We start from the raw sequence: 24022 nt of genomic DNA, 5'->3' as shown, positions 1-24022 counted from the left end.
AACTGGTTTAGGTGCCGTAAACCAGCATTCTCACATTTAACGTAGGATATAGAAATGACCATCGAGGTGCTAATTGCATGTGCTGTTTTTATTGTGTTTTCGGTACTGGTCAGTGGCCTTCTCTGCTGGCCTAAGAAATATCTGAATCATATATTATATTTTGTCCATCAATACTTATTAAATAATTCCAAATGGTCTGTTAGCTTCCTTTCATTGCTTTTCCCCCTGGTTGCACTGCTTCCAGATGTGTGTTTTAATATTTAAGCATTTAACCAATCACATTTCAGTCATTATTTGTTGCCAGGGTCAGAAACCTGCCTCAAAGCCTTCACAATCAGTTCTGCAGGCTCTGCTGCCTCATTTTAGTGCATTTTTTGCCATTTCACGTATGGACGTATATGGACGTATCGACGTTCATCGCTGTCTTTTTACCGGGGAAATGATACTCCGGGCCCGGTTCTGATGTCTAAAAAGCTCCAGTATTTGTATTTAATCAATAAATGCTGTTTTCGGCTGGATTTTACCCCATTTTCGGGCAATGTTTGCCCGTACACCATTGACATTCATCGCTGTATTTTCCCGGGAAAATCACCCCCCTGGCCTGGTTTTAATGTCTGAAAAGCTCCAGTATTTGTATTTAATCATGAAATGCTGCTAGGAAGTAGATTTTACCCCATTTTTGCGCATTGATTTATTGATTTTTTTATGTGTCGCAGCTGTAGCTGCAGTAGAGGTTTTATAGCCATAACAGTTTTTGAGGGTTGGATTGATACGTTGAAGGCGCTACGGGAAAATGCACGGACCGCCACTGGTACTGGTTATGGTGACAACTGGGAACATGGTTTTGCTGGTACTGAATGAGTGAGAAACAACAATTTAAATAGTGAAAATAATGTGGAAAAAATGCAAATTCCCAAATCATTCATTAAACATTCTAGATAAGAATATTTTTAAAATTAAATTTAAAATGACAATTTTAATCCGCAAATTCTAATCAGCCATGAGTAATTCTAAATAAAAAATGTAAATAAAAATAAAAATACTTTAAAAATTGAAACAAATTATAATAACTACATCTTTTTTAACCTCACATAGCTGAACTCTTTGGCTGCTATTGACACCAATGGCTGTCCAATCCATTTGACCTTAAAGGCAGTACCAGTAGACCAGTACCAAAAAACAACATACTGGTTAATGCTGGATTTTCCAGCAAGGTATCACTGTCACTAACAACCTTTTCAGTATTCAGTTTGCAACTATGGATATATATTTAATAATCAAACAATTACGTGTTCAGTTACTGAGTTAGTGAAATTGAGTGGCACTACGCATGCGTCATGAGCTTTCTTAATGCTCAAAGCATCCGTCACAAATACGAATTAAACGCCTTGTTCTTTACCCAAAGTGAACGTGAAGCAAACCATGCCTTTGGATGATCGCCCTCGTAGTTTCGTGTCTCGTTTATTGTACCATTCGTATTTATGACGTTGCGGTTATATAGGTTGGGAAAGACGCATATTAACGTGTTTTCTATACACTCCGCAGGACGCCTTTGCCTGTGCAGTCTATCACACATTCCTCAAGATCGACCAGAAAAGTTATTATTTCAGTTTTTATTTCACACAATATCCCTCCAAATCGACCGGAAGAATTGTTATTCTTAGTGTTGGACCTGCAAAGACGACGGCAACATGTCAGATAATGCTGAAGTGTAAGTGCGCAATATTGCCCATCTGTAAGACATTAAAATGTAGTAAATTGTGTTTATTGGTAGTCTTGGAAGCCTGAAAGTTATTTACTATTACTACGACATATTAAATGTTACTTCCCATCAGTAGGAAACTGAAATGTTCTATTTAACCCTTTAACAAGAGGCAATTTCGGTTTTTTATTGTCATTTTAATAAGGTATATATTGAAAATTCATTTGATAACATTGAAGATCTAACCATGTGGCCCTTAAGAATGAAATGAAAACACTTGGAATGAGTTTAACCACTAGTAAATGTCCCATTTATTGCATATGGGAGCATGGTTGTGAGTCAAAGGCAGTCAATTATTTAATTTAGTCTAATATTTATTCATAAATATATGAATTAATTCATTTTCCGTTATGCTTCTCCTCGCAAGGTTTGTGGGGTTCATAAATTGACTGATTTATGTAAATAACAGTGAGAACTGGCGTCATTACATTATCTAAACCAGTGTATACATAAATGGTAATCCCAACCCACATAATTTGAGATTATTAGTGTGAGTCAGATAGTTTTTAAGAGATATTTGACTGAATATTTTACACTAGACAAAAATAAAGAATCACCAAATTTTCTATTACTGATGTTATAGTGCACACCTTTATAGAAAATGTTAATATTCTGTGCCTCCATTTTATATACATTTTACTACCAAAGTTAGAATCATTGAGTTAATTTAAAATGTTTCATTATTATAAAGTAACAGGCTGATGGACACCTGGGCCATCAAAGGCATTAGTCACAATATATCACAACATACATATCTAAGGACTGATTGTGATGTCACGTGTTGAATTATGCAAAGTCTTGGCCTCTTGATCATTTTTTTCTAGCTCTGATGGGATGGCCAACCTTCAGCTGGGAGAGCGTTCAGTGAAGGATGACTTCCCCAACCTGAGCCAGCACAACAACCACATGGCCAAGTTGTTAACTATGGACATGTACAACAAACTCAGGGAGAAATGTACCCCCAACGGCTTCACCATTGATGATGTCATTCAGACCGGAGTGGATAATCCGGGTATGACATCTGATTGCTTTTTGTGAGTGTTTGTTTGGGTGCGTAAGGCAGTGGTGTCAAATGAATGGCCTGCGGGCTAGTTGTGGCCTACTAGGGGGTCCGATCCGGGGCCCGGGGTTGTTCTGCCTGACGGGTACTTTGTAGCTCATTCATACCGTACGTACAGAGTTAAATATTTTAATTTTCCAAAGTAAACCAGCCGTTTAAATTGTGTGTACTACTGCACTTGGCTTAATTTCTTATCTGCAATCACATTTGCCAGTCTGCTGTCAAAACTTAAAAATGGCCTAAAACCAGGAAGAACCTGGAAATGCCCAAAAATCAACTGGTCAGCGATAAACAAATAAGCTAAGTCCGTAAAAATCAATAGGAAATGTTCCAAAATGTAGCGGGTAGGACCTGAGAGTACCCTATACTAGAATTAAAAAAGTGGCTCTAAATTAACTAATAACTCGTCCAATTCACTGAAACTGGCTGTGAATGGTCATCTTGTTCATTCATCTCTCCCAGTCAAAATGGATTGGACGTCTAGAGCCATTTATGGTGTAACTTTTTGGGATGAAAATAAACTGCTCCGCCCCACGTGCTAATTGGCATTAATGTGAGATTAGTAGGTTCACTTTATAATTACTGTCCAAAACGATGATTGTAGGTCACCCTTACATCATGACGGTGGGCTGCGTGGCTGGCGACGAGGAGTCATATGAAGTCTTCAAAGACTTGATGGACCTCATCATTCAAGAAAGACATGGAGGTTACAAACCGTCAGATATCCATAAGACTGACCTTGATCCAGAACACTTGAAGGTACCATTGTTTACATTTGACTATTCTTTATGGTTCATCACTATGACTATTGGCCCGAATATAAGACAGTGTTTTTTTGCATTGAAATAAGACTGAAAAAGGGGAGGAGGATGCAAAAGACAGGGTGAAAAGTGGATTTACTGTGGCTGGCGACTCCTTATGGGAAAGTCGAAAATATGAAATCCAATCCACTTAAATTAGGAGGGTGGCAGCGAATGAACATTCGTTCAACACCCTCCTACTTTAACTGTAAATGTTAGTCACCACTCCATAACATCTCATAAGCATTCATTGGAAACGCCATTTTGTGCTTGCACACCTGTGGCCGTGTTTTTGTCATTGGAACCCTCCTTGCTCTTGTGGTATGCACAACACTACAAAACACTTTGGCCTATTTGAACCTATACTTTATGTTAATGAACATATATGTAAATATGTAAGATTTTACATATTGTTCATAATCGTTGTACTTCTCGACATTTGACATAATTAGGGCACATTCCCTGTACTAGTCAATATACCAAGCAACATATAGCATCATCACCGCAACTTCATTTTTTACATACAACTAATACTATAAAGATGTAAATAATAAAACAATAATCAAATCTCATCTAATCATTTTTCATGATTAAAAAGTGCCCCTTATTGAAGTCACCAAGTGAAATAGTAAACAACAGTGGCTGTGAAATTAGCAGTGGTGGTGGTTCAGCTTCAAAACAAAACACTTTGGCCTATTTGAACCTATACTTTATGTAAATGAAAATATATGTAAATATGTAAAATCTTACATATTTACATATATGTTCATTAACATAAAGTATAGAACATTTTGGCCTATTTGAACCTATACTTTATGTTAATGTACATATATGTAAATATGTAAGATTTTACATATTTACATATATGTATGTATATTTACATACATGTACATTAACATAAAGTATAGGTTCAAATAGGCCAAAGTGTTTTGTTTTGAAGCTGAACCACCACGACTGCTAATTTCATAGCCACTGTTGTTTACTATTTCACTTGGTGACTTCAATAAGGGGCACTTTTTAATCTTGAAAAATGATTAGATGAGATTTGATTATTGTTTTATTATTCATTATTTACATCTTTATATTAGTTGTATGTAAAAAATGAAGTTGTGCTGATGATGCTATATGTTGCTTGGTATATTGACTAGTGCAGGGAATGTGCCTAATTATGTCAAATGTCGAGAAGTACAACGATTATGAACATTTCATTTAAAAATTGACTGGGATCTGTTTTTAAAGATTTAGAATCTACTTTTTTTTAACCTGATTTGGATCACAAAAAGCCTTGCAGAATGTGAATAGTGTCAAGATCATGACAGTCCTTTGATAGTCATAAGACACATAATAATGAAATGTTACCAAATTCTCTGCCTAAGGGAGGTGATGACCTGGACCCCAACTATGTCTTGAGCACCCGTGTGCGAACAGGCCGAAGCATTCGGGGATATTGCCTGCCGCCACACTGCAGCCGTGGCGAGAGACGTGCTGTGGAGAGAATCTCCGTTGAAGGTAATCAGGATTTCCAACTTCCAATCTAAATATTTACACAAAGATGGTGACAAGTTCATTTTCAAGATCGTGGTCAGTTGCTTTTTTCACTTGATACTTCAATACATTTTCTCCTACGGCATGAGTTTCGAACTTGGGTTGGTTCGCGGGCCGCATTAACGTCAACGCCATTTCATGTGGGCCGGACCATTTTTGATCTAATATTTAGATTTTTTTTTTTTAAATGGGATTAAAAGGACTGGATCAAAAGCCCTTAAATAGTCAGTTTTTATAGATCTAAAGCAATGTTTATTTGAGCTTTTTTTCTTAGTAATGGAAAATTTCTTTTAATCACCGTTTTTCATTTCAAATGGAAACAAAATATATTTTTTAATTATGGTCAATATTAAAGTGGAAAACGGAAAATATCTATATTTCTTTTTAGATCTCACAAAATGCGCTTTGAACGAAAAACACAAAAGAAATAAAATTGGATTGAAAATATTGCAATGATTGATTTAAAAAAGGGGAAAATCAGGAAATGTAATGTATATCTATAATCATTTAAATTTGATCCTAAAACAGAAAGTCGGCACTAATGATTTACTTTCTCGGGCCACACAAAATGATGCGGCGGGCCAGATTTGGCCCCTGGGCCGCTACTTTGCCTGTGTTCTACGGGAATGGGTTACTTATTTAAACGTGACTAATCATTTTCTGCATAATAATAGATATAAGTATAGAATAGTATAAAGATATAAGTCGCAGGCTCAGCCAAACGGTGAAAAAAATTGTGATTTATAGTTTATATTGATGAAATGATATTTTATCAAAATTTCTTTATGCATAATTAAAATTTAAGACCGGCACGGCGGGTGTGTGGTTAGCGTGTCCGCCTCACAGTGGGGGACTTGGGTTCAAATCCAGATTGGTCCACCTATGTGGAGTTTGCATGTTCTCCCTGGGCCTGCGCGGGTTTTCACCAGGTACTCTGGTTTGCTCCCACATTCCAAAGACATGCATGGTAGGCTGATAGGACACTCTAGATTGCCCCTTGGTATGAGTGTGAGCGTGAATGGTTGTTTGTCTCCTTGTGCCCTGCGAATGGCAGGCCACCAATTCAGGGTGTCCCCACCTCTTGCCCAAATTCAGCTAGGATAAGCTCCAGCACCCCCCGCAACCCTAGTGAGGATAAGCGGTTCAGAAAATGAGATGAGATAATTGCGTATATTGACATTTTGTATCATGATTCAAGAGTTGGACTCAGCATTTCCATTTTAAATTACTCTCATGCTGATAATAATCCATATCAACTCAAAAGGGACATCAACATAATCAATAATAATTAAACTTAACTTCCAGCCCTGGATGCCTTAACTGGAGAATTGCAAGGGAAATACTACGCTTTGAAGAAAATGACCGAGGAAGAGCAGCAGCAGCTGATTGACGACCACATGCTGTTTGATAAGCCTGTGTCTCCGCTGCTGCTGGCTTCAGGGATGGCGCGTGATTGGCCCGATGCCAGAGGCATCTGGTGAGTAGGCTGACGACTCCCGTGGAAAAATCCCAATTTGGCCGCGTGGTCGTTAATGCGTCTTTTACTTTCAAGGCACAATGATGACAAGACATTCCTAGTTTGGGTGAATGAGGAGGACCATCTGCGCGTGATCTCCATGCAGAAAGGTGGTAACATGAAGGACGTGTTCACTCGCTTCTGCAATGGACTCAAACAGGTAGCATTTAACTCGTTGATGGTTCACATGTAACTCTTTGGCTGCCATTACGGCTCTAGTCGTCCAATCGATGTTGACTGGGAGGAGTGGAAGTGTTAATTCACTGCCAGCCCTCCCAGTCAACATGGAACGGACGTCTATCCCTGCCCATGGCAGCCTGTGAGTTGGGCAAGAAAAAATCCCAAATATTTATAGATAGATTAATAGAAAGAAAATGATAGAAAATTAATATTTTCAAATTTAAAAATGTATTTTTTAAAAGAAGGCATCAGTAATATAAGGGTGAATGAGGGGTTAGCGCGTTGGTCTCAGTTCTCTGGTCGAGGGTTCGATCCCAGGTTGGGTGGTCCTTATTGTGTGGAGTTTTAATGTTCTCCCTGGGTTTCCGTGGCTTTTCTCTGCGTATGTACTGCGGTTTCCTCCCACATCCCAAAAACATACATTAGCATACCCGTCAACCTCTGCCGATAACTGCCCTTATAAATGATTATGATTCCCCTTACAAACCCCCAAAAAACCTTACAAACACCGTACGACTCGTACAGTGTTTGTAAGGTTTTTTTGGGGTTTGGAAGGGGAATCATAATCATTTATAAGGGCAGTTATCGGCAGAGGTTGACAGGTATGCATTAGGCTGTTTGAACACTCTGAATTGCCCATAAGTATGAGTGTGAGCGTGAATGGTGGTCTTCCTCCTTGGGTAGCCACCAATTCATGGGTCCCCTGCCTGGTCACCATAGTTAGCTACAATAGGCTGCAGCACCACCTGCAACCCTTGTGGGGATAACCAGTTCGAAAAATGATAAATTGGTAATAAATTCCTTTCTATTTTTAAAATTAGAAGTTCTCTACTGTTCAGGTGATTTTATTTCTAATGGCTAATTTGTGTCAATCTTCCATACCACTTTTTATGGGTTATAGTGGGTGCAGGAGCCGATCCCTGCTAACTATAAGGAGGTGGGGTACAACCGGACCTGTTTTCCAACCAATCAGAGCATTTGTTTTTAACTTCATACTATTCTTAGAGATGTTAGAATTCCGGCCATGATTTTAGCTACACTGATGATTGTCCTGGTATTTGTTTTCAAGTTGGAGGGCTTGTTCAAAGAAAAAGGGGAAGAATTCATGTGGAGCGAGCACCTTGGCTACATCCTGACTTGCCCGTCCAACTTGGGCACCGGTCTGCGCGCTGGTGTACATGTCAAGCTTCCTAACCTGAGCCAACACAAAGATTTTAAGGAGATTCTTAAACGGCTGAGGCTCCAGAAACGTGGAACTGGTATATCCCTTAAAAACTGGTGGAGTGAGAAAAATTTCATTGAATTGGAAATAAAAAATAGTCTGATACCAAACAGGTGGTGTGGACACCGATGCCGTGGGTGGAGTCTTTGACATCTCAAACGCTGACAGGCTGGGCTTCTCTGAAGTTGAGCTGGTGCAGATGGTGATTGATGGAGTCAAGGTGCTGGTAGAGATGGAGAAGAGACTGGAGATACAAGAGCCCATTGACGCCCTCATGCCATCTGAAAAGAGGTAGAACCCAAATCCAAGGATGCACAGTGGTCATTTCTGTCTTTAGCATTAGCTTAACTGCCATTGGGCAGCCCGGTGGCGCGAGTGGTTAGCGCGTCGGCCTCACAGCTCTGGGGCCCTGGGTTAAAATCGAGGTCATGTCCCTGTGTGGAGTTTGCAAGTTCTCCCTGGGCCTGCGTGGCTTTCTTCCGGGTACTCCGGTTCCCTCCCACATTCCAAAAACATGCATGGTAGGCTGATTGGACACTCTAAAATTGCCTCTAGTCATGGGTGTGAGTGCATGGTTGTCCATCTACTTGGACCTTTGGCCTGCAGTCAGCTGGGATAGGCTCCAGTACCCCCCTGTGACCCTAATGAGGATTAAGCAGTTCAGAAATTGAGATGATATGAACTGCCAGTACAGATTGTGTTGTGGTAGTTAATCGAATGGGGAACTTTATATTGAAAACACCTGTAGCATGCATCAGAAAATTAAATATTACTACTGATTTTCTTGTAATGCAGTCATTTGATCTAAAATGTATAAATATATTCTCAATTCAGGATTTAAAATTCTTTAAAATTACCATTTTGTTTTCCTTTAAAAAAAAAAATGCCCTGTGGAAAATTTGAACCGGCAACATAATAGTATATATGAACGCCGCCAAATATTGTCCCCTAGGCATCAATTGGCCCCTCGAGACCACCGTCATATATTAAGGTCGGGAAAAAAATCCCTCGTTGAACTCATGGTCTCATGCATTTTTGTTTAGTATCACCAAAGAAGCTGAGGAAAAGCCTCAGCCCGAGCCAAAGAAGCTGACACCAGAAGAGGAGTTCCCAGACTTGAGTCAGCACAACAGTTACATGGCCAAGCATTTAACCTTGGACATGTACAAAAAACTCAAGGAGCGCACTACATCTAACGACTTCACCATCGATAATGTCATTCAGACAGGCGTGGACAATACTGGTAGCGTAACATGGCTTTGTCCTCATTCAACTTTGCACTGTTAACTATATAACACAATGATCATGTGTGCAGGTGACCCTTTTGTCATGACCATGGGATGTGTTGCTGGAGACGAGGAGTCATATGAGGTCTATAAAGACCTTATGGACCTTGTGATTCAGGACAAACATGGAGGGTTCAAGCCAACAGACAAGCACAAGACTGAGCTCAATTCAGATAAACTGAAGGTACCATCATGACAGACTAACATACAGTGCTAAAAGTAGGAAATGATAGCAATACAATTATCGATACGGGGGTCCTGAAATAAATCTATGATATTCTAGAAAGGGGGCGGCCCGGCGGATGAGTGGTTAGCGTGTTGGCCTCACAGTGGGAGGCCTGGGTTCAATCCAGGTTGGTGCACCTGTGTGGAGTTTGCATGTTCGCCCCGGGCCTGCGTGGGTTTTCTTCGGGTATTCCGGGTTCTTCCCACATTCCAAAGACATGCATGGTAGGCTGATTGGACACTCTAAAATGCCCATAGGTATGAGTGTGAGCGTGAATTGTTGTTTCTCCTTGTGTCCCGCGATTGGCTGCCCACCAATTCAGGATGTCCCCTCTGACCTGAAGTCAGGTGGGATAGGCTCCAGCACCCCCCTGCGACCCTAGTGAGGATAAAGCGGTTCAGAAAATGAGATGAGATATTCTAGAACAAGGGTGTCAGACTTGGGTTGGTTCGTGGGCCGCTTTAACATCAACTTGATTTCATGTGGGCCGGACCATTTTAGATATAATTAGTTTTTTTTCTAAATGGATTAAAAAGAACTGGATTAAAAGCCCTGCATATTCAGTTTTTTATAGATCTAAAACAATGTTTATTTTAGCTTTTTAAAATATATTTAGATTTTACAAAATGATTTTTGAACTAAAAACACAGAAAAAAATTGATTAAAAATGTACAATTATTGATTTAAAAGGGGGAAAATCAGGAAATTTAACATACATATATACTCTTCATTTTAATTTGATCCTAAAACAGAAAGTCTGCACTCATGATTTACTTTCCCGGGCCACACAAAATGATGCGGCGGGCCAGATTTGGCCCCCGGGCCGCCACTTCGACACATGTTCTAGAAAATGAATATTTTAGTGCACATTTTCTGTAAATAAATTCATCAATACTATGTAAATTTAAATGACTGTCTTAATGCTTTGCCTGGAATTGACAATGATAGGCATCAAATTCATTTAAACTGGGTAATAAATACAGCAACACATTAAATTCATTTAAATGGAAAGACTAGTAATGAATGCTCATCTTTGCCATTCCCAGTTTTAAAAAAGCCTGAGCATTGCCAGTAAAATATCCCTGTTTAAATGAATTAGATTAGCAGGCAATTACATTTTGGGCAACTTCCATGGTCACATGTTGGGTAATTGCAGGGTACAAAACGAGAGTGGGGGGAATTTTGGCAGGGACCTGTTGATTCTTTTCTCAAAAACTGACCTCTTTTTCAAACCACATATCGATTCTTGGAGTGAGCATATCGATAGTCTCTTGGGATGCCAACTATCGCGATATATGACCATAACATATTGTCACATTGGCAGCTCATAATGTTTGTTTGCCCCCTAAGGGAGGTGAGGACCTGGACCCTAACTACGTTTTGAGCTCCCGTGTCCGCACTAGTCGCAGTATCCGTGGATTCTGCCTGCCACCGCATTGCAGTCGTGGAGAGAGACGAACTGTGGCGAAGCTCACAATCCAAGGTAAAGAACGGCCCCTGAAATCATAAGCAAGTGATCCCAAGTCTTTACTAGTATTAACATTAAAAAAAATACTTTTGCAGTTTTGGAATCAATGACTGGAGACATGAAAGGGAAATACTATCCATTGAAGGACATGACTGAAGCTGAGCAGCAGCAGATGGTTTACGACCACTTCTTGTTTGAAAAGCCAGTGTCCCCTTTGCTGCTGGCCTCAGGGATGGCTCGTGATTGGCCGAGTGGCAGAGGCGTCTGGTGGGTTTCATGCACAAATTGAGATAAAATAGAACTCATTACCCGCTATTGATGGCGCCGGACATCCAATCCATTTTGTGTGGGAGGGTATGAACATTCAATCATACACCCTTTTAAATTAATGGATTGGACGTCTAGCAACAGCATTGGTAGCTAAACATTCAGAGGCACTTAGATGATTCAAAGAAAAAAAATCTCTATATATGTATATGAATATATATGCATGTATGTATATATGTATATATGTGTATGTATATATATATACATATATATATGTATATATATATATATACATATATACATACATGCATATATATTCATATACATATATATATACATATATAGAGATTTTTTTTTCTTTGAATCATCTAAGTGCCTTAGGTCATACACATATATACATACACATATATACATACACATATATATATACACATATATATATATACATATATATATACATATATATATATATATATATATATATGTATATATATATGTGTATGTATATGTGTATATGTATGTGTATATATACATATGTATATGTGTATATATACATATGTATATGTGTATATATACATATGTATATATGTATATATACATATATGTGTATATATACATATATGTATATATATCTGTATGTATTTATGTGTATGTTTATATATATGTATATATAATATATATACATATATAAAAACAAGGAAATGGGAAAAATATGGAAAATTTAAAATTCTATATTGTTTAAATTTTCGTTAATGTTTTATTTTGGGCCTTTTTAATTGTTGTTGACTCATTTAAATTTAGATACAAATGATTAATTATCAATATATGTTCGCCTTATGCTTTATATTAAAAATGTAGCCATCATGTGGTTAAAAAATACAATGATTCATGATTCAAATGTTTTTTTCCCCAAGACAGATTAGAATGATTCAGAATTAAAAACAAGTAATAAAGGCCATGAGTGAAATTTGAAATGACCAAATTTTCAACTGTCTTGACCCTTTATTTCAAAGGTATAACGAATACAAGACGTTTCTGGTGTGGGTGAATGAGAAGGACCATCTGAGGGTGATCTCCATGCAAAAAGGAGGCAACATGAAAGAAGTGTTCACTCGCTTCTGTGATGGACTCGCTGAGGTTATTGACTTTTATTTTGAAATTTAAATATTAACTCACCTATAATTCATTGGGAAGACTTGACAGTCGATGAATGTTTAGATGGAGTCCTTGTTCAAGAAGAAAGGTCATGTTTTTATGTGGAATGAGCACCTTGGCTTCATCGCGACTTGTCCTTCCAACCTGGGAACTGGTCTACGGGCTAGTGTTCATGTGAAGCTGCCCAACATGAGCAAGCACCCAGATTTTGATGAGGTCCTCAAGAGACTCCGGCTCAAAAAACGTGCCGTGAGTGCAGGTAAACATGGTTTCCGCTTGATTAGCAACTTGATTTCCACCGGCGACCTCAAGATCTTTTATCTATCCATCAGGTGGCGGCGACGCAGCTGTCACGGATGGAGTTTTTAACATCTCCAACATTGACAGACTGGGTTACTCCGAGGTGAGGCTGGTCCAGATTGTGGTCGATGGCATCAGGGTGCTGGTCGAGATGGAGAAGAGGCTGGAAATGGATGAGTCCATCGACGACCTGATGCCAAGCAACATTGAGCTGAAGGGGTTGACGGCTAAGGACGAGTTCCCAGATCTCACTGAGCACAACAACCACATGGCCAAACTATTAACTCTGGAGATGTATAAGAAGCTGAAGGATCGTACGACCCCCAATGGCTTCACAATTGACGATGTCATTCAGACAGGGGTGGATAATCCAGGTACTGTAACAAACTCACCCATGTACATTTTCCCCTATGGTTGTTCAATATACGCTATCTCATCTATAGGCCATCCCTACATCATGACTGTTGGCTGTGTGGCTGGAGACGAAGAGTGCTACGAAGTTTTCAGGGATCTGCTGGACCTTGTGATTGAAGATAGACATAAAGGTTACAAAGCTAAAGACAATCACAAGACGGATCTCAATCCAGAGAATCTCAACGTATGGCAGCATTTCACTATTACCCGATATTTCTATTACAATTTTTTTTCTGTATTCTACTTTAGGGGGGTGACGATTTCGACCCGGATTATGTTCTGAGCGCCCGAGTGAGAACAGGCCGCAGCATTCGCGGCTTTTGCCTTCCGCCACTGTGCAGTCGCGGAGAGAGGCGTGCTCTTGAGAAGCTCTCTGTTGAAGGTAAACAGCGGATTTACATCAAATTATTACAACAAAAATTGAAATACATTAGAACAGGAGTTGCGAACCTTTTTGACAGAGCCATAAATAATTGATATTTTCAAATGCTATTCCTTGAGAGCCGAAGTTAAAAAGTCCCTGAATTATTTGACATGTGGCGCTGTTCCTAATCAATCAATATCAATGAGTATGCAGGCAGAAGTCATGAAAAAATGTTTAAAGTTACACTAAAGTTTCCATATTTTACCTCACAAGTTAGCGGAGAGCCATATTCACCTATCAAGAGCCACATATGGCTCGCGAGCCATAGGTGCCCTATCCCTACATTAGGGTTCCTCCTACATTGCTATTGAAATACTACCACAAATCTTAAAAATATGTCATTGTTTAATAAAGGAACCCATGGGCTACTTCCAAAAATTTCCCCAAGCCATGATAGCAATTCCTTTGTATTAAAGTGAGTAATAATTTCCTCCTGGCTACCAGTAGTTCAAATTTGTGCTCTGTAGAGGACATTTGTAAACCTAAATATCTCCCACCCAGTGCATCCGATCGCATTTTGTGCTCTATTGAGGACATTCAGAGCTTTGATGAGCTAATGATAGCAAATTTCTTATGCAGTATTCCAATTACTTCACAAATTGGGGAATTTCAAAATAAATGTAATTGGACAACAGTTTTTTTCCTGGTAGTCAGAAGGTTACAATGGTATCATCAATAAATGTGGCTGACCTGGTGGATGAGTGGTTAGCATGTCGGCCTCACAGTGGGGGACTTGGGTTCAAATCCAGGTCGGTCCACCTGTGTGGAGTTTGCATGTTCTCCCTGGGTCTGCGTGGGTTTTCTGCAGGTACCCCTGTTTCCTCTCACATTCAAGACATGCACGGTAGGCTGGTTGGACACTAAATTGCCCTTAGGTGTGTGTGAATGGTTGTCTCCTTGTGCCCTGCAATTGGCTGGCCACCAATTCAGGCTGTCCCCTGCCTTTAGTCAGCTGAGGATAGGCTCTAGCACCCCTGCGACCCTAGTGAGGATAAAGCGGTTCAGAAAATGAGATGAGATTAATAAATGCATGATTAAACACTTATTTTTTGCAAATTTAGCCCTGGACTCGCTGAGTGGAGACCTACAGGGAAAATACTACGCCTTGAAGAACATGACTGAAGAGGAGCAGCAACAGCTAATCGACGATCACCTGCTCTTCGACAAGCCAGTGTCGCCTTTGCTGCTGGCTTCAGGGATGGCCCGCGATTGGCCTGACGGAAGAGGAATATGGTGAGGCATCTGAATCCCATGAGTTCATTTCCACTCAAAACAATGTACGTACATTTCTTTCTAAAGGCACAACGAAAGCAAGACTTTCTTAGTGTGGGTGAACGAGGAGGATCATCTGCGAGTGATCTCCATGCAGAAAGACCATAACATGAAGGAAGTGTTTACTCGCTTCTGCCGTGGACTCACTGAGGTTCGTAGAAAAGGATTACAAAATGTTCTTAGCGGTGACCTGCTAACTGTCCGTTTTAGATCGAGTCCTCGATTAAGCAGAAAGGCGAAGCTTTCATGTGGAATGAGCACCTTGGTTACATCCTGACTTGCCCATCTAACTTGGGCACCGGTCTTCGCGCTGGTGTGCACGTTAAGCTACCGAAAATGAGCAAGCATCCCGAGTTTGAGGAGATTCTCCGCAGGCTGAGGCTCCAGAAGCGTGGAACTGGTGCTTGCGAACTTCTGCCTCAATTCATTCTATTTTTGGGAGTATTTTCAACATCATATTTTTTTCTTCAGGTGGGGTGGACACAGACGCCGTGGATGGGGTTTTCGACATCTCCAATGCCGACAGGCTGGGTTTCTCCGAGGTTCAGTTGGTCCAGATAGTGGTCGATGGCATCAAGCTGCTCGTGGAAATGGAGAAAATGCTGGAGAAGGAAGAACCAATTGATTCCCTGATGCCAGCTAACCGCCAGCTGACTGTGTTTTCTGCAAAGGACGAGTTCCCAGATTTCAGTCAGCACAATAACCACATTGCCAAGTTCCTAACCCTGGAAATGTACAAGACTTTGAGACAGCGTTGCACCCCCAATGGCTTTACCATAGATGACATCATTCAGACTGGCGTGGATAATCCAGGTACAGAATCTTGGTCGGGGAATCATTTCTGCATTTTGAATTTCCTCGTATGTGCACAGGTCACCCCTTTATCAAGACTGTGGGCTGTGTTGCTGGAGATGAGGAGTCGTACAAGGTCTTCAAAGACTTGATGGACCTTGTGATTCAGGACCGACATTCAGGATACAAACCAAGAGACATGCACAAGACTGACCTGGATGGAAACCATCTAAGGGTAAGGAGACATTTACCAAACAAAATTGAATTGTAATTACTTTTGCACTGATCGATACTAGTATCGGTACTGATAAGGCACTAAAATGCTGTCATTGGTATCATTAAAATATCAGCCTTGATACCTGCGTAATGTGCATCTCATGCTATCATTGCATCCAGAGACTCGGACATAATTCCTAGTTGCATGCTCACGTGACTTGCTTTATAAATTCCAAGAATTGTGCTGGTGAAAATTGTGAATCAGGGGGTGTCTTATACGAGAGAGATCGTAAAATTCAATGATTTTAAGGCAATTTTAAGGCTCCGGCTTATACGCGGAGGCGGTCAATATGCGAGAAAATACGGTAATTGCTTCCACAATAAGTTTAATGCGCAAAAATCTAACATCTCTTCTGCCTTCCAAGTGGAACAACGACCTGGACGCAAAGTACGTCCTGAGCTGCCGAGTCCGAACGGGCCGCAGTATCCGTGGCTTCTGCCTGCCGCCACTTTGTACCCGCGGAGAAAGACGAGCCATTGAAAAGCTTTGTATTAGCGGTAAGGCTCAGGCATTGAGTCGAAAAGCCAGGCGGCGGATTAATACTTGGTTTTCTTTTCCTCCAGCTCTGGATGCACTTTCTGGAGAGTTTAAGGGAACCTACTATGCCTTGAAAAAGCTGACAGAGGACGAGCAGCAGGATCTCATCAAAAACCACTTCCTGTTTGACAAGCCAGTGTCCCCTCTGCTGGTGGCTTCGGGGATGGCCCGTGACTGGCCTGATGGTAGAGGCATCTGGTAAGACCATCGAGTAATGGATTCACGCACCATTTAGACAAGAAAGCAACTGATGTCTCTTTCAAAAAGGCACAATGACAACAAAACATTTCTGGTGTGGATTAACGAGGAAGACCATCTGCGTGTGATTTCTATGGAGAAAGGCGGCAACATGAAAGATGTGTTTACTCGCTTCTGCACCGGGCTCAAAGAGGTAAAAATATGACATACTCGGAATATATGCATTATACATGGGTGAGGATATCGATCTACAATGTTCTAGTATTCAAGAGGTTAAGTGCCATTAATGGTAACTTGTTCACTTCACAGAACGGGAATTTTAACTATTACATCTAAAAGGAGTTCAATGTAACTTTTTCATTCATCCATTCAATCATTTTCTGAAACTCTTTATCCTCACTCGTGTCACGGGGGGTGCTGGAGCCCATCCCAGACAGAGGTCGGGGCAGAGCACAGGGAGACGGACAACCATTCACACGCACACCCATACCTAGGGGCAATTTAGAGTGTCCAATCAGGCTACCATGCATGTTTTTGGAATGTGGGAGGAAACCAGAGTACCCGGAGGAAACCCACGCAGGCCCGGGGAGAACATGCAAACTCCACACAAGTGGACCGACCTGAATTTGAACCCAGGTTGTGAGGCCGATGTGCTAACCACTCAGCCGCCATGTTAGGTTGGCTCAGAAAAGTTGAAACACGGAAGACTAGGACTTTTCTGATTCATAGTGTAAAAAAAAGTATAGTTGTTACATGTCTCATGGTTTGAGATCGAGGGTTCAATGTTTTTTTTGCGGGTACTCTGGTTTTATCCCATATCTCCAAAACAAACCTAATAGTCCATTTGAACAGACTCAGATTGCCTGTAGTGTCCACGTGCCATGTTGGCTGGCAACAATCTTGGATAATGACTAAATGACATTTCTATTTTGTTTAGATTGAGGATGTGATTAAGGAAAAAGGTGAGGCTTTTATGTGGAATGAACATCACGGCTATATTCTGACTTGCCCCTCCAACCTGGGCACGGGTCTGCGTGCCGGCGTGCACGTGAAACTTCCAAAGCTGAGCCAGCACCCCAAGTTTCAGGACATTCTTAAGAAGCTGAGGCTCCAAAAACGTGGCACTGGTATGCAGAATGTTCAATGTTCTTCATGACCATACCTTCTGTGCGCTGAAATATTCTTCTTCCGCCAGGTGGTGTGGACACAGCTGCTGTGGATGGAATCTTTGACATCTCAAACACTGACAGACTGGGCTTCTCTGAGGTGCAGCTTGTCCAGATTGTGGTGGATGGTGTTAAGTTGTTGGTGGATATGGAAAAGAAGCTGGAAAAGGGTGGTTCTATCAACAGTCTGATGCCCGGTAAACTTAAGATGAAGAAACTTTGTCCTGAGATGGACTTTCCAGATCTTTCCCTGCACAACAACTACATTGCCAAGTTCTTATCGCTGGATGTCTACAAAACGTTGAGCGATCGGAAAACTCCTTACGGTTTCACCATTGACCAAGTCATCCAGTCAGGCGTGGATAATCCAGGTACAAAGTATTTCTTTTATTTTCCATTTAAAATCAACTTTAATACATATTAGATTGTAAATAAACATCCAATATAAAGAGGGGGGATCACAAACATATGATACTATCATCATCATCAATCAACTGTTGATTGCAAGAAATCACTCAAATAAGATCTAAAGTGAAAGACTACGAAATCCAAGATCCAAGGAAAGTCCAGAAAGAAATTGGAGCCAGAGCCAGGAGAAAACCCAAGAACTTTGCAAACCCACCCAGGAGTGGTCAAGATACACCAAGAATGGGACACTCATCCAAGAAGTCACATAAGGACCAAAGAAAAACAGTGCTCACAGCGCCAATAATGCCCAATAATATAATAGCAATAGCCAAAAATGAAAGGGTTTCCAGAACTTTTCTATATGCCTCTTCGAGACCAGGACAACTTGCTCTGACTGATGGAAAATGAATTGACTTCTGATGTTTGCCAGAAGATGCTGAGGGAGAACATCCAGCCATCAGTTCCTGCCCAGCGCTCTAAAAATCATGTAGCACTTTAAAAGCCTTGATGTAAATCCAATTGAGATGCTGTCAATCAATGTATGCTCAAAAACTCCACTACAGCACAGTTGACACAATTCAACAAAGGTTTCATTTGAGGCTATTGGGGTTATTTACTTTTTCACAGACAGGTTTATATTTTAGTTCCTCTTGGTTAAGTCTACTGAATTGGATCCAATTTTGTGACAAATCCTTTACGCTAAAAATAGCCAGATCGGACCGATACCGAGAATCTGCTGTTCGGGTTGTCTCATTAGTTTGATGATGTTGCTGTTTGTGTGTCCAGGTAACCCATTCAATTTGACTATGGGCTGCGTAGCTGGCGATGAGGAGTCATACGAGGTCTTCAAAGAGCTGCTGGACCTTGTCATCGAGGATAAACACGGAGGTTATAAGACAACGGATGTGCACAAGAGTGACACCAACCCGGAGAATGTTGTGGTACAGATGCTTTCTCTTGAACGTGACGGTCCGTTGTGTATGAGTTGGTAGTAAATGGTTTGTTTTTAAGGGGGGCGATGACCTTGATCCCAACTACGTTTTGATTTCCCGTGTCCGAGCGGGTCGCAACATTCGAGGCTTCCGTCTTCCGCCACATTGCACCCGTGGAGAGAGGCGTTTCCTTGAGCAGGCCATTGTTGAAGGTAGGGTTGTGACAATATATTGACATGGTGCTATATGGCGTTAGGTCACTGTTCAATGAAGTAAAATTTGCCCAATGGCACTCAAACATGAGCATTGTTATCGTTGCCAATGACATTTTGCAATATATATATATATGTATATGTATATATATATATGTATATGTATATGTATATGTGTATATGTATATATATATGTATATATATATATATATATATATATATATATATATATATATATATATATATATATATACACACACACAGTGGCACTTCGACATACGGGCAATTTGAGATACGAGTAAAATTTTGAGCGGATATTTATTTTGAGATACGAGACAAATTTTGATATACAAGCATAGAGCGGACGCGAGAGGCTGCTCATAATAACATCATGGGCACTGTCTCCCCGCAACTCCCTCGTGTAATGTCTCTACGAGCACTGGGCGGAGCGTTGCATTTTTTGTGTTTTCCCCCCGTTAGTCAGTGCGAATGGCGTATATACTACTCGTTGGCAAGTGGTCGTGCGTTATCCTATTGTGAGGACATTTGTGCGGGGCAAATAGAGCCAGGAGAAGGTATCAACATTTAATACTAAGAGATAATTATTTTTCTGCAGTTCTTGGTTCGCTAAGTGGAGAACTGAAAGGGAAATATGTGGCAGTGAAGAGCCTTTCAGAGCCTGATCAGAAGCAAATGATTGAGAACCACCTGCTATTTGAAAAGCCATCCTGTCCTCTGCTGCTGAGCACGGGGATGGCCCGTGATTGGCCTGATGGCAGAGGCGTCTGGTGAGAAAATGGCAGCCCTTTTTAACTACATCAACATAGAAGACACATTCATGTGTTTTCTTCAAAGGCACAATGATGAAAAGTCATTCTTGGTGTGGCTGAATGAGGAGGAACACCTAAAAGTCGTCACCGTTGAGAAAGGTGGCAACCTGAAGGCAGCGTTTACTCGCTTCTGCAGCGGAATCAAAGAGGTTTGTTATTTTAATCACATGTGAATCTGTAACGGTAAATCTCACCTTTTGATCTGTTTTTTTAGGTTGAGTCCAAGCTGAAGGAGAAAGAGTTTGAAATCATGTGGAATGAGCACTTGGGTTACATCTTGACTTGCCCATCCAATGTGGGAACTGGTATGCGCGCTGCAGTGCATATGAAGTTGCCCAATATGAGCAAACGTGGTGAATTTGATGAGGTTCTCAAGAGGTTGAGGCTGGAGAAACGCGGAACTGGTATAATTTTGGGGACGGGGCCGCAAAAAGCGTCACTTTCAGATGGGTCATAAAATGAAGTGATTTTTTTCCTTCAGGTTGTCCGGGAAGCCAAACAGAGAGTGGAATTCTTGACATTTCCAATGCCGACAGACTGGGCTTCACTGAGGTCCAGCTGGTACAGATGGTAGTTGACGGAGTCAAAGTGCTGGTGGAGATGGAGAAGAGGCTTGAGATGGAAGAGGGTATTGAAGACCTAATGCCGATCCAAAAGTAGAACCACTGACAACTCCTTTATAATCAGTAGATAACCACAAAGCCATGTGACCATTTAATTCTGATTTTCTTCTCTTGAAAGACTTCTGTAGTGTTCTGAAACCTATCAGATGAACCTGAAATAAAGTGGTAGCCTTTTCAATCTCATACCATGTGTGCAAATACTTTGTAACTGTCCCCCAATAAAGTTTCTATAATGCACAATTAAACTAAATATTTGGTATAGGCCAAATGGGTCAAAGTGGTAGCCCGGGGGCCAAATCTGGCCCGCCGCATCATTTTGTGTGGCCCAGGAAAGTAAATCATGAATGCCGGCTTTCTGTTTTAGGATGAAATTAAAATGAAGAGTATAGATGTATATTAAATTTCCAGATTTTCCCCTTTTTAAATCAATAATTGTAATTTTTTAATCATTTTTTCTATTTTGAGTTCAAAAATCATTTTGTAAAATTTAAATATATATATAAAAAAAAGATAACATAAACGCCCACGTGAAATCAAGTTAACGTTAAAGCGGCCTGCGAACCAACCCGAGTCTAACACCCCTGGTATAGGCAATAAAGTTTCTATAATGCACAATTAAACAAAATATTTGGTATAGGCTCTAAAACAAGGGTGCTCAGTTTTAGAACATACAAACATACATTTGTTGCACTTAAAACATGACCATCTATTACACATTTTGGATAATTACCTGTTGGATTATTGGTCACTTCTTAATTTGTCACTAGTAGGAGGTGTAGCACTGAACCAGATTAATGCAACAGACTTTATTCCTTTAGAAAAAAAAATACATATAAATAGAAATGATCAATCCAATGTTTAGGCAGACCCCCAAATCTTGCTGCTTATTTATTGTTTGACCATTGAAAATATTTTTAAACCTTACAGACCATTTATATACACACTTTAAAAAAAGACTTTCTCTTTGAGAGCAAAGCCACAGGAACGTTAAAAATCAAAAAGTCCAATCAAAACATGAGGCAAAAATGACACTAGGAATGGATGGATTTACGGAATAAAAAATAGGTATGAGGGAGAACTGCGAGCAAAACAGGCAGAATAAGGAACAAATGTGCTCTTTTGAAACTAAGGCCACAAAAGGGATTAAGAAAGTGGAAACGGCAATATGTCTGATGCATTCATCAATCCAAAAAATGAGAGGCACCGTGAGTTTAATCTATTGTCGCACCCCCTCATTCAGCAGCTGATGGCATTAGAGCAGTGTTTCCCAACTGGTGTGCCATGAACGATGGTCAGGTGTTCCGCCAGAAATGACCTGCCAAGAAGTCATACATTGTAATATTACAAGATTCTCAAATTGAAAGATGACAAACATTGTCTATATTGTAATATTACAAGATTCAAGTCGTTTTGTTGGTTATTATTGTAACATTGTTAGGGACCCATACCACCCTGTTCACAACCTGTTCCAGCTGCTTGCCTCTGGCAGATGCTACAGGTCTCACAAAACACAGACAAATAGACTTAGGGACAGTTTTTTCCCAGAGCCATCAGGGCCCTGAACTTGCATTAGCACGTCACACAATCACTTCTGTGCGATAACTTCGGAACGTGCAATAACTGCAATATCTTAGATTGTGCAATATTTTAGAAATTACCTTGCCCGGACGTGACTTTCTATATTTTACTTATTTATGTTTTTACTGGGAACATGCACTTTGTGGAGTAGCACCACCAATTTCGTTATACGCAGCTGTGTATAATGACAAATGCCTTTGATTGATTTGATTGTGGATGTAAAGTCTGTGTGATCACAAAACGGCTTTTGGCGTAATTTTGGGAAAAAGTCATAAAAGGACGAGAATAAAATCAGTACATTACAGTAATACCTTGACATACGAGTGTCTCAACATATGAGAAATTTGAGTCACAAGGAAAATTTGATATCTTAATACTTTGTTTGTTTGATTCCTATTGCTATAACTTTGATGAAAATGACAATTATATATATCCCCCGCCTGGTAACCATAGTTGGCTGGCATAAGTAGGCTCCAGCACTCCCTGCGAGCCTTGTGAGGGTAAACGGTACAGAAAATGAATGAATACAGGTGACAGGCATTTTAATGAAAGATTTTTAGCTGGTGGTGTACCTCGAGAGTTTTGCAGTGTGCTGCAGCTCAAAAACGGTTGGGAAACACTGCATTAGAGGATATGAATTTTCTTATTATCAACAAATCTTGTGTGACCTAAACTAAATAATAAATAAGTAGTTTGTCATGCAAATGTTTCTGTTATGAAGATAAAACATGTTCTCCTTCAAAGGGACATGATCTAGAAACGTAAAAAGAAGATAATCCCACAATGTCGGGGGGAAAGATGGTGGTAAAATCCATTTTGATTGGCTGATGAGGATTGCTTTTGATCATCAATGATGTTTGATTGACAATATGGAAAAAAACACATCTTTTAAACAATGTCATCATTGATAAATGTTGTTTTTTAAAATGTTATATATTTGTTTTATTTACTTGGGGTGGGGGCATCAGCAACAGTATAAAACAACGTGGTGCATGTACAATGCACAGCTTTGAATTATCTGCGTCTCTATCAAATTTGATGTTCAAAAGTTGGAACACGAATGGCAAAAAGAAAATTCAAGTCCAAAAACAGACTGAGATGTGGACAACTGTGGATTTTTTTTTTTAAGACCAAGGAGGCAACCGCTCAGGGGAGCGCGACCAAGAGTTCCGTTTCTCCATTGTGTCGTTGAGAGCGCGGCGGGCTGCTTATTTCACATCCTTCGAATGTCGGCCTTACCATAATGTTCGTCAGTGTAAACCAGGACTGAGAGGAGGCCACCTGCTGTTACCGCTGCACCTCTTTAACTGCCAAGATGCGAGTTAGCATGCTCTGTAAAATGGTGTGATGTAGTGTGTGAGACGTATACCAGTAGGAACTGTGTGGAAAGAAAGACAAGAAATACAGTGAAAATCTGAAATTGTTATATTTGGGAAAACGAGTAGTGTTGCAATAATACCTATCCAACACTAAAACGACGCATCGGCAAGTGCTAATACGTAACTGCCGATGCGGCATGATATGTACTTTCAAGATCGAGTTTTCAACCGCTGGTCACCCTACCCAAGATGG

At 40.4% G+C, this 24022-nt stretch overlaps 4 protein-coding genes across 7 annotated transcripts in view; 3 read left to right on the top strand and 1 right to left on the bottom strand.

Moving 5' to 3' along the window:
* The first annotated feature begins 1389 nt into the window (after positions 1-1389).
* LOC144090116 (creatine kinase, testis isozyme-like) lies at positions 1390-12894 on the top strand. Its single transcript, XM_077621436.1, has 15 exons — positions 1390-1711; positions 2587-2774; positions 3427-3581; positions 4999-5131; positions 6473-6644; positions 6720-6843; positions 7933-8122; positions 8199-8376; positions 9129-9328; positions 9401-9555; positions 10948-11080; positions 11161-11332; positions 12346-12469; positions 12551-12736; positions 12820-12894. The coding sequence occupies exons 1-15, from the start codon at positions 1692-1694 to the stop codon at positions 12892-12894; spliced, it is 2205 nt and encodes a 734-aa protein (XP_077477562.1). The 5' UTR covers positions 1390-1691.
* A 52-nt stretch (positions 12895-12946) lies between these two features.
* On the top strand, positions 12947-17857 carry LOC144090115 (creatine kinase, testis isozyme-like). The gene is made up of 12 exons (XM_077621435.1): positions 12947-13161; positions 13231-13385; positions 13451-13583; positions 14687-14858; positions 14925-15048; positions 15108-15297; positions 15369-15710; positions 15770-15924; positions 16331-16463; positions 16530-16701; positions 16771-16894; positions 17639-17857. Exons 1-12 carry the CDS (start codon positions 12957-12959, stop codon positions 17855-17857), a joined length of 2124 nt encoding a protein of 707 aa, XP_077477561.1. The 5' UTR covers positions 12947-12956.
* Positions 17858-17901: 44 nt separating this feature from the next.
* Positions 17902-21055, top strand: LOC144090184 (creatine kinase, testis isozyme-like). The gene is made up of 7 exons (XM_077621515.1): positions 17902-18238; positions 19062-19216; positions 19287-19419; positions 20036-20207; positions 20275-20398; positions 20464-20653; positions 20731-21055. The coding sequence occupies exons 1-7, from the start codon at positions 18016-18018 to the stop codon at positions 20907-20909; spliced, it is 1176 nt and encodes a 391-aa protein (XP_077477641.1). The 5' UTR covers positions 17902-18015; the 3' UTR covers positions 20910-21055.
* Positions 21056-21663: 608 nt separating this feature from the next.
* The window catches only part of LOC144089881 (zinc finger MYM-type protein 4-like), a 28557-nt gene continuing 26198 nt past the window's right edge, over positions 21664-24022 (bottom strand). For all 4 annotated transcript variants that reach the window (XM_077621108.1, XM_077621111.1, XM_077621109.1 and 1 more), the window contains 2 exons: positions 23690-23828; positions 21664-22187 (listed from right to left, as the gene is read on the bottom strand). In XM_077621108.1, coding sequence (XP_077477234.1) covers positions 23738-23828 — 91 coding nt within the window. In that variant the 3' untranslated portion in view covers positions 21664-22187; positions 23690-23737. The remainder of the gene's footprint in view (positions 22188-23689; positions 23829-24022) is intronic.

This window comes from Stigmatopora argus, chromosome 15 (genome assembly GCF_051989625.1).
Source record: "Stigmatopora argus isolate UIUO_Sarg chromosome 15, RoL_Sarg_1.0, whole genome shotgun sequence".
Taxonomy (NCBI): domain Eukaryota; kingdom Metazoa; phylum Chordata; class Actinopteri; order Syngnathiformes; family Syngnathidae; genus Stigmatopora; species Stigmatopora argus.
Note: the sequence above shows the minus strand (reverse complement) of the source record. Positions and strands in the feature narration are given on the sequence as shown.